Genomic DNA, 11,572 nt, shown 5'->3' on the forward strand with positions numbered 1-11,572 from the left:
CCCTTCAAAGCAATGCTCCAGCATGGCCGCAGTCAAATGACTGAAACAAGTAAAAGAATATATATATAGGCGAGGGAGTGGCTGTGTGGTAAGTAGCTTGCTTACCAACCACATGGTTCCGGGTTCAGTCCCACTGCGAGGCACCTTGGGCAAGTGTCTTCTACTATAGCCTCGGGCCGACCAAAGCCTTGTGAGTAGATTTGGTAGACGGAAACTGAAAGAAGCCCGTCGTATATCTGTATGTATATATATGTGTGTGTGTGTGTGTGTCTGTGTTTGTCCCCCCAACATCGCTTGACAACCGATGCTGGTGTGCTTAGGTCCCCGTAACTTAGCGGTTCGGCAAAAAGAGACTGATAGAATAAGTACTAGGCTTCGATTTGCTCGACTAAAGGCGGTGCTCCAGCATGGCCACAGTCAAATGACTGAAACAAGTAAAAGAGTAAAAGAATATATATATATATATACACTTACTGTAAACAAAATAACGATATGTGGCATTGCATTAAATGATAGGTTTTCAAAACATGCACAAACAAACAGTAAAGAAACACTGAGGGTCACCAGATCCCCATTAGTTACTGGCCAAGGGCTCAAACACAATTTCATGCCTTCAGCGATAATATCGATCCCCTTCTGATGGTGCCGACAGTGAGAAGCCTCTGGGAAATGGCGAGCCAATGAACAAGGGACCAAACATGACAGAAAGTGAAGAAACAAACAAGAAATGGATAAATATGCAATAGAAAAAAGTGGACATACAAACATGGACAAATGTGATTGAAGACGAGACCATTAGTGGACGGATGAGGGACGTAGACGAAATGTGTGGACATGTGAACAAACTGAAATAAACAAAATATGGACTTAGGGCCAGACTGGAGACTTGTGCCAAAGTTTGGAATTGAAAGTTACACAAACAGCAGAACGGGGCACAGTCACAGAGTGCCAGGGATCCTAATGCCTGCTTGGTGTGGATGCAGGCGTCTTTAAAACGAAACTGGATCTCTTCTCATTAAGGATTCCAGACGAGCCTACCTCATGGCAGAAAACACAAATGAGGGCAACAGTATCAAAGGAGGTCTCAAATAATGAAAGTGCAGCAAAGCCAATGGTGGTGCCCCAGCATGACCGCAGGCTGAAACTAGTTAAAGAGTTATATATATATAGAGAGAGAGATATACCAGCATACATACACATCTATTGGCCAGTTATATATAACCTGACCATTGCTGACAGTCCCTTGTTTCTAGAACTCTTTAGACCAGTGCTTCTCGACCAGGGTCCATAGAAGGCTTTTAGGGGCTCGTACAACAAAATAGTACACTGGAGATCCAAAATAGTATTTTCAGGGTCCCTGGATAAGTTTTGCTTTAAATGTATGTATTGATATGTATTGCACGAAACAGCTGGGTTTCTTTCTCTAACATTCTACATTGTTCAACCTACACAAGTTAATGTATGGAAAACAAAATAGGAATTTCGAAAGAAGTTTCTATAAAACTAGTTTTTAAACATTGAATGGTTATGGGGGTCCACCAGAATGAAATAGTAATCAAAGGGGTCCATAGATTAGTTGAGAACCCCTGCTTTAGATGTATGTATTGGTTATGTATTGCACGAAACAGCTGGGTTTCTTTCTCTAACATTTTCCATAGTTCAACCTACACAAGTTAATGTGTGAAAGGCAAAACAGGAATTTGGAAAGAAGCTTCTATAGAACTAATTCTTAAACATCGAATGGCTAGAATAAAATAGTAATCGAAGGAGTTCATAGATAAGAAATGGTTGGGAACCCGTGCTTTAGAACTTCCAGACCTCACCGTTACCACCACCACCACCACCACCACTATCTCCTCATCTCCATAGCAACTCCCTGCACCCACCACTACCTTTTACCACAGCCATGGTTAATCCTCTTCCTGCCTGCTGTCTTCCATCTCCCACCACTACATCTGGCACCCCTTCGCACTCACACTGGGTTAGGCACCATCCCCATACCCTACCTTACATTTCCTGTCATGACAATCACTGTTGACCAGCCATCCCCACTTCCCTTCTGCTTGTTCTTTTTTAATTTTTATTTCTTTATTATTATTATTATTATTATTAATGTTTTTATGTTTAGTGTGTTGTTGCATGCTATATTTTGTTCGTATATTTTATTATGATTACCAATATTGTTGTTTGTATTGTTGTTACTGTCATCATTATTATTATCATTAAGGCAACAAGCTCCCAGAATCGTTAGCACACTGAGCAAAATGCTCGTTGACATTCCATCCATCGTTACAATTCCACCGAGGTCGACTTTGCCTTTCATCCTTTCGGGGTCAATAGAATAAGTACTGGCCAAGTACTTGGGGGGGCCAATGTAATCGACTGTCCCTCTCCCTCCAAATTTGCTGGCTTTGTGCCTCTGGTAGAAGGGATTATTATTGTCATTGTTATTAAGGAAGCAAGCTACCAGAATCGTTACCATGCCAAGCAAAATGCTTAGCGGCGTTTCATCTTCCGTTACGTTCTGAGTTCAAACTCTGCTGAGGCTAACTTTGCCTTTCATCCTTTCAGGGTCGATAAAATAGCACTGGGGCCAATGTAATCAACTACCCCCGTTCCCTGAGATTTCAAACCTTGTGCCTAGGGTACAAAGGATGATTCTAAGATGAGCCATGGATTGGCAGACTCGTTAAAGAATCACACAAAATGCCGTGTGTTCCTTTCCTGGCTCTTTACGTTCTGACTTGATATTCCTCAACAAAACACAGATTTGGTATAAAAAAAAAAAAACAACTTTCTGCAGTTAAGGGTGATGAAACTTTGATTGGATACATCTGATTGCTGCAGTAAAACAGTTTTAGTGTAAAGGGATGGTCACATCAGACAACAGGGACCTAAATGACCCCAAAGTAATTATATCAAATACTAATGGTAATGGTAAAGAATGGTTAGCGTTGGAAAAAAATTCTGAACTACAGAATGTTTGGTAAGTGGGAGCAAGGGGTTGGACACCAGGTTTCGACTTTCAGCACTCATCAGTAATTTCACTTTCTGCTCGTTTATTGTGAAAGCCATAAGGAATGTGTATGTGTGTGTGTGTGTGTGTGTATACTTTGCAAAACAAGCAATACTTGATTGTTACCAAAGTTATGACTATATCACTTTGATAGCAGTCGGCTCTTGTACTTTTCAAATCTTTGCCAATCAAGGGAACTTTTGTCTTCTCTTGCAAGTTACTTGGTGACCCTGCTGGTGCCATGAAAAAAAAAGGCATCCAGTACACTCTGTAAAGTGGGTTGGTATTAGAAAAGGCATCTGGCTGTAGAAACCATGCTAAAGCAGACAGTGGAGCTTGGCATAGCTGTCTCCCTCTTGTCAGTTCTTGTCAAACCATCCAACCTTTTTTCCAGCATGGGAAACAGACGTTAAATGATGTGGTACATTTTCTAGAGCTTTGAATTTGTGGGGTCCCACCATAGCCATTCGATGTATATATATAAAAAAATCCTGCTGTATTTTAGTTGCCAGTACCGCCTGATTGGCCTTCGTAGGATTTTCGAGCGAGATCGTTGCCAGTGCCCCTGGACTGGCTCCTGTGCGGGTGGCACATAAAAGATACCATTTTGAGTATGGCCGTTGCCAGTACCGCCTGACTGGCCTTCGTGCGAGTGACACGTAAAAGCACCCACTACACTCTCAGAGTGGTTGGTGCTAGTAAGGGCATCCAGCTGTAGAAACTCTGCCAAATCAGATTGGAGCCTGGTGTTGCCATCCGGTTTCACCAGTCCTCAGTCAAATCGTCCAACCCGTGCTAGCATGGAAAGCGGACGTTAAACGATGATGATGATGATATATGTATATTAAAGACTCCTTTTTGGTCATGAATAGCCATGGGATTGTACTTAGAAAATTCTCTTCTGAGGCACAAGTCTGGACAAGTTTGTTTATGGAAGACCAGCAGTTGCCCAATACAGCTTGGCACCAGTGGTGTTGCAACTCATCTCTACAGGTCAGTGAGTTGGAGCAATGTGAAATGTTTCAGCCTTGAGGCTGGAGACATACTGGGGCACCGCCATTTTATATATATATTTGTATGTATGTATGTGTGTGTATATATATATATATATATATATATATATATGTATGTTTGTATGTAGTTATATATATATATATAGATATATAGATATATATATATATGAATTTATGCATGCGTGTGTGTGTGTATATATATATAGACATGGTGTGGTGAATAAACTGTCATCTAAATTACGCAAAGGTGAAAAAAACACTTGACATCTCATTTTAACAGATATATTTACCAAAATTTCATGGCCCAGTGGTTAGGGCAGCAGACTCGCAGTTGGAGGATCACGGTTTCGATTCCCAGACCGGGCATTGTGTGTGTCTGTGTTTATTGAGCGAAAACACCCAAAGCTCCACGAGGCTCCGGCAGGGGGGGGTGGGGTGGCGACCCTTGTAATCTTTCGCGCCAACTTTCTCGCATTCTTTCTTCCTGTTTCTTGAGTAACGCTGCGATGGACTGGCGTCCCCTCCAGCTGGCGGAGAGGACACATACGCCATGGAAACCGGGAAACCGGGCCCATGAGCTTGGCTAGGCTTTAAAAGATCACATAAAGAAAAAAAATATGTGTGTGTGTGTGAGAGAGAGAGAGTGAGATGCAAAAGGCAAATATCTGAAACCAGACAATTTTTGGTTTTTCTTGTCTTTGTAGCAAGTATTACCTTCGCCTTAAAATCTCCACCTGTGCTCACCACCCACTAAATCATACAAACAGATGCCCTGAATCATATATGCATTTATTAATGTTCTTGTTTTTCTCCCTTGTTCTATATAGGAGGCCAGCAGATGGCGCCACCTCCTCAGCCACGCCCACCTTCTCCAATATTTGTTGCTGTGCCTCCCCGCACTCAGAGACTTCTTCATTCCGAAGCATACATCAGGTGAGTTGGACCCATTGGTGGCTGTTGTTTTTTTAGCCCTAGGTCAGTGCTGACCCAGAAGACCTATGATCAAAGATGTTCCAGTTTTGACCATCCTGTCTTTTATTCAGGCACAGTGTATCTTGGACTACATTATCTCTAATGTGACTTTGTTGTTGTTGTTGTTTAGGCCCAGATCAGTTCTTGTTCATAAGCAGACTTATCATCAAAGTGTTCCAGATGTGACCATCCTGTCTTTTTACTCAGATGTAGTGTATTTCAGTCAGACCCCTGTTTTCTAATTTTGAAAGGTCACAGTTGTGGTGTGTGAAGCGATGATTGCCAAGTCTTGGAAAGATGTACTCCGAGATACACGATGCTTGAATAAAAACCAGGAAAGTGGAAAGATGGGGTAACATGGTGGTTTGGGAGGGGGGGGGGGGGTGATTTCCATTTGGTGGAGAGAGAGTGTTGGGGATTAGAGTAATGAGGGCAGGAGAGATGAGCTACATGACAGGGGACAGTGGTATGATAGTTTTACTTGAGGGTGTTTTGGGGGAGGTGTGGTGATGCTACATGTGTAGTGATGGTAGTGTTAGTATGTGTGTGTGATGATGATGCTACATGTGTGTTAAGTGTGGTGGTGCCACGTGCAAGAGGGAAGGTTGATGTTGATACATGAGTGAATGGGGGAGCCTAACATTGTTACATGTGAAGAGGGTATGCTTTTGCTACATGTGGACAGAAAGCGTTGTGTTACAGTTTATGCTACATGTGGGAGGTGTAATAACATTACATGTACGTAGAAGAGTTGCTAGTTTGACTTGTGTGCTGTGGTCCAGATTAGTGCTACATGTGCGTGTGGGGGTGGAGTGGTGTCTAATTCTACATGTGTGAAAAGGGTGCTAGTTTGACATGTGTGAGAGAGCTGTGGTAAGTGCTACATGTATTGTTATGTTTCTCAAGAAACATGTAGTATTTTTGCTGCTTATTCTGAACTGAATGCAGGCTCCCTTCCCTCCTTCACTAAATAAATAAAGAAGCCTTTATCGTATGTGATGTTCTGCTATTGTTGTTGATGTTGTCGATTCAGGTATATCGAAGGTTTGAACTCCAACAGCCGGTGTGTGAGTGATTGGAACAAGACCCTGACCGCCACTCCAGAGACGGTCAGCACTCAGAGTGAGAAGCGACTGCCCACGCATTGGATGTCACACGGGAGCAACTACCACGGCTCCATCACTAATGCCCTCTGGGCCCTGAGGGACTTGATGCTCAAGGATACGCTCAACATCACCCGAACCTTGCCTTTTGACGACCTCTGTAAGTAACACATCTACATCCTCCTCTCACATTGTATATAAAACTCTGTGTGTGTGTGTGTGTGTGTCTATCATCTGTTTACCATCTGCTTTCCCATGCTGGCACATGTTAAATGCTGCAACAGGATATGATAGGTTGGAGGATTCCGTCTTGCTGTTGGCTTCTGGATGCTTTTCCTAACACCAGGCACACGGTGATACAATGTACTGGGTGCATGTTTTCATGGCACCAGCTCAGTAAGAGTTGTCTTGCCCTCAGCAAAATTAAAGAGTCTTCACAAACTATGCATTGTCTCTGTTCAGTCCAGCGATCACTTGTGGCAAATCATGCAGTGATTGTATATGTGTGTGTGTATACAGGGTGTTTTTTTCTTCAATGTCCTTCATGTGTGTTTTTCCCCCACATGTCTTCACAAGGTGCTGTTTGGACAATGGTTATGTTAGTCTTACTACCACGGTAAACAATTACTCTTGCAGCACAGCAGTTCCGCCTTGAGTAAATCATCATCATCATCATTGTTTAACGTCCGCTTTCCATGCTAGTATGGGTTGGACGATTTGACTGAGGACTGGTGCAACCGGATGGCTACACCAGGCTCCAATCTAATTTGGCAGAGGTTTAGAGGAATATTTAGGTAACCTGTCAAAACTGGCAACAGAAATGGCATGTTTCCCCACAAAATACAGCCTTATTCTTTTACTTGTACCAGTTATTTGACTGCAGCCATGCCATGCTGGAGCACCGCCTGAAAGGGTCTTCATCGAATAAATCAACCCTGGAACTTATTCCTTGTAAGCCCAGTACTTATTGTATTGGTTTCTTTTGCTGAACCGCTAAGTTACAGGGATGTAATAAACACAGCAACATCGGTTGTCAAGCAATGATGAGAGGACACACACACACACACACACACACACATACATACATACATACATCATCATCATCATCGTTGTTTAACGTCCGCTTTCCATGCTAGCATGGGTTGGACGATTTGACTGAGGACTGGTGAAACCGGATGGCAACACCAGGCTCCAGTCTGATTTGGCAGAGTTTCTACAGCTGGATGTCCTTCCTAACGCCAACCACTCAGAGAGTGTAGTGGGTGCTTTTACGTGTCACCCGCACGAAAACGGCCACGCTCGAAATGGTGTCTTTTATGTGCCACCCGCACAAGAGCCAGTCCAGGGGCCCTGGCAACGATCTCACTTGGCTTGCCGGGTCTTCTCACGCACAGCACATTTCCAAAGGTCTCGGTCAGTAGTCATCGCCTCGGTGAGGCCCAATGTTCGAAGGTCTTGCCTCACCAACTCAGCGCAGGTCTTCCTGGGCCTACCTCTTCCACGGGTTCCCTCAACTGTTAGGGAGTGGCACATACATACATATATATATATATATATATATATATATATATATATATATACGATGGGCTTCTTTCAATTTCTGTCTACCAAATCGACTCATAGGACATTGGTCGGCCCAAGGCTATAATAGAAGACACTTGCTCAAAGTGCCATGCAGTGGGACTGAACCTGGAACCATGTGGTTGGGAAGCAAGCTTCTTGCCACACAGCCTATGGTGACTTTTGTCCAATCCATGCCAGCATGGGGGGGGGGGGGTAAAAATAGTGATGGTGATGGTTGGTGTTTCTGGTTACAGCTTTCCCTTGTTACCTGGTGGTCCATGTCCCTTTCCTTGTGCAAGCTGGCTTGCTGGTTGGCCAGAGCAGTTACCTTACCTCCTGCATTCAACTTTCATTGGCATGTTTCGTCGGCTTCTAGTTTGTCTTTCACTACAAGATAGTGGTCTTCCCCCCACCCCACCCACCCAACCAAATGGCTTGGTTGTTTATGTTTAAAATGACTCAGTGATTTTGTTGAGGTTTTTGAAACGTAGAACTTGTTCATTTGTATGGACTTAGAAATTAGCTCTGATCTTCTGTGAAAGATGTTTGCTGTTCACCTTTGCAGAAGTAATGTGTGTGTGTGTGCGTGTGTGCACGCATGCACGCGGGGTGGGCCAAAAGTTATACACCAAAACCCATTTCATTTGTATTGTGCTATTTTGTTAATCTTGTAATGAGTACATGCGTATTCATCATTCTTTAATATATTTCATTGTGGAGGCGCAATGGCCCAGTGGTTAGGGCAGTGAACTCGCGGTTTCGATTTCCAGACAGGGCGTTGTGAGTGTTTATTGAGTGAAAAACACCTAAAGCTCCACGAGGCTCCGGCAGGGGATGGTGGTAAACCCTGCTGTACTCTTCCACCACAACTTTCTCTCACTCTTACTTCCTGTTTCTGTTGTGCCTGTAATTCAAAGGGTCAGCCTTGTCACACTGTGTCACGCTGAATATCCCCGAGAACTACGTTAAGGGTACACGTGTCTGTGGAGTGGTCAGCCACTTGCACGTTAATTTCACGAGCAGGCTGTTCCGTTGATTGGATCAACTGGAAACCCTCGACGTCATAAGAGACGGATTGCCAACAACAATATATTTCATTCAATTTTAGAAAAATTGAAGTATACCTTTGAAGTATACCTGAGCATATTGAACCGGTTGTGTGACTTTTGGCCCACCCTGTGTGCAATGTCAGTGTGCACACACGACAGAGTGTAAGCGCCTGTCTGTATTTGGTGGGGAGGAGGGGAAAACTTGTGGTAAGAGGCCAGAATGGTAGTTATATGGAGAAGGAGGTGTGTGTGTATATATATGTGTGTGTGTGTGTGTGTGTGTGTTTGTGTTTGTGGGTATGATATGTGTATAATCAAGTGAAGTGTATATTGACCATTCTCTGGACTTTCTCTTTGTGTCTTTTGCAGGAAAAGAAATGCTGCCACAACAAGCCAAAGCTATTTCTCCACACACACACACACACACACACACACGCACATGCATACACATACACGCACCAATCATCGTCATCATCATCATCATCATTTGGTGCTGCAAACATTCCGTCTTCCGAGATCTCCAGCAACCTTGGACCCCCCCCTCCCTGTGGCACCTGGGGGGGGCTGAGGCCATCCACCTCTTCCTTCCCTCCCACCGCACCAGCCCTTCTCTCCAACCCATTTTCTACTCTTGGTCTCACCCACTCTCCCCAGTTACGTCGCTCTCTTTCACCCTTTCTCTTCTCATACTTCATCTAACTCCCTCCCACTTATCTCTCTCTCTCTCTCCCCACACCTCTGTCTCTTCTCTCCCTCTCACATAATCTACCTTTCTGTCCCCTTCTCTCCATTTAACTTCTTCCTTCCTTCACATACTCTCTTTCTCTCTATATGCATATAACACACACACACACACACATGTATATATACCCAAACACTCAGACACACATAGGGGTGTCCGGGTGTTGTACTCATGATCACGAGTTCGGTTCCTGGATCAAGCAGTGTGTTGGTTGTGTTCTTGATCAAGACACTTCCTCTCACTTCGCTTGGCAAATCACTTCAACACCTGACACACCTGTGAACCTGTTCAGACAACATCGATTTGCTGGAGGCAGGTGAGCTAATATATTTGATCGTCATAAACAAACAAATCATTTATACAGGCCATTCTGCAAAAACTGAACACTCATACGTCATCCTCGACAGCAGAGTCCACCATGTGTGTGTGTGTGTATGTATGTACATATATATATATATATATGAAAGCAAAGCATTTTATCTCGCGTTGCTTTGCATTCCCCTTAGATACCTGGCGCGGTGTTCAGGTAAAGTTGATTTGATAGAGTGAGCTAATGTGTGACATGAACACTTGATCACTTATAAACAAATCATTTGTGCAGATCGTTTGGCAAAGACTGAACACTCATACATTGAGGAGAATATATATATGTCTCGGCAGTCATAATATCACCCGAACTGTTTTTCATTCACTGACCTTTCAACAGCCATCATCATCAACATATCAGATGCCAGAAAACATTACAAAAACACAAAGGTAACTGCATTTGTCATCCGTTTTTGGATTTTATTTGTCATCTGATTTAGTTTTACAAATTATTTCTGCGTATTTTTAATTAAAAGTGGGTTTTTTTTTCAAGAATTATTATTTTTCTCTTGTTGTTGTTGTTGTTGTTGTTGTTGTTGTTGTTTAGGTGGTGTGCTGGCAGAATCATTAGCATGCCAGGCAAAACTCTTAGTGATATTTTGTCCATCTTCATGTTCTGAGTTCAAATTGAGGTCAATGAAATAAGTACCAGTCATGCACTTGGGTCAATGTAATTGACTTGCTCTCTCGCCCCCCTCAAATTTCCGGCCTTGTGCCTATAGTAGAAGGGGTTGTTATGAAGGAGGTGTGCTGGCAGAATCGTTAGCATGCCGAGTGAAAGTACTGACATGCAACTGGTTGATTGTTTAACAAACTGATTAAACAATCTGTTTGTTGGTTGTTTAGATATCTAACCGATAGACTAGTAATAAAGAAGTGAAATAAAACGGCGGTGTGTTTACATTGACATAATGACCCACCCAAGACAAATATGATTTCACATCTAGAACCTTGTAAAACAAACACAAAACAAAATAGACATATTTTATAAATGTTTTTATTCTTTATTTTTAAAAACGAAACATTGCAAGTTGTAAAATAATTAATAGTACAAATTAATTCATCATAAATGTTTTTCTTGCACAGAAAATTCATATCTTTAATAATAGTGAATTAGTTGAAAAGATAGATACATAGATAATATATACATGACCGTTAAAAACTAAGCGAAATTACTGTGTAGTGACGCGTTTTGACTTTGTCACTACACAGTAATTCCCCTTCGTTTTTAGATAGATAGATATATATATATATACATATATAGATAAATATATACACATACATATATATATATATATAACTACATATATATATACAAACAATAAATGAGTATATGCATATATACGTACATGTATGTACACACCTACATCTACCTGTATATATAGATGCATATCTGGGTACAGGACGTTGCAAACAAAACGTAGACAAAATGATAAACAGAGTACAGAAAACACACAGGCCACATAGAGAACATCTCCTTCATCAGCTGCCCCCATTCTAACACAGGCGTTTCGAAGAGTAGGGCAGGACACATCGCTAAAACGGCTCCTCCCACAGACCACAAGTTAAATTCAATTCAAACCAATACCTGGATAAAGTTATTTATAATTAATTCAATAGCATTGCGAGATGATAGAGGTTTCAATCTCCACTTATTAAAGTTTTTTTTTTTGAAACCATTGTTAAACAAAAAAAAGAATTAAAGTGAAAAATCTTACGCTCTAGTCTGACCCACTACAGGATTATGC

General features: G+C 42.3%; 1 protein-coding gene across 50 annotated transcripts in view; it reads left to right on the forward strand.

Moving 5' to 3' along the window:
• Window positions 1-10,319, forward strand: part of LOC106870580 (protein polybromo-1) — a 137,725-nt gene extending 127,406 nt beyond the window's left edge. For all 50 annotated transcript variants that reach the window (XM_089346426.1, XM_089346460.1, XM_089346432.1 and 47 more), the window contains 3 exons: window positions 4,857-4,962; window positions 6,035-6,264; window positions 9,086-10,319. In XM_089346426.1, the coding sequence (XP_089202552.1) occupies window positions 4,857-4,962; window positions 6,035-6,264; window positions 9,086-9,087 (338 nt within the window). In that variant the 3' untranslated portion in view covers window positions 9,088-10,319. The remainder of the gene's footprint in view (window positions 1-4,856; window positions 4,963-6,034; window positions 6,265-9,085) is intronic.
• The last annotated feature ends 1,253 nt before the right edge of the window (window positions 10,320-11,572 follow it).

The sequence above is a fragment of the Octopus bimaculoides genome, chromosome 30, assembly GCF_046866305.1.
Source record: "Octopus bimaculoides isolate indiv1 chromosome 30, ASM4686630v1, whole genome shotgun sequence".
Classification (NCBI taxonomy): Eukaryota; Metazoa; Mollusca; class Cephalopoda; order Octopoda; family Octopodidae; genus Octopus; species Octopus bimaculoides.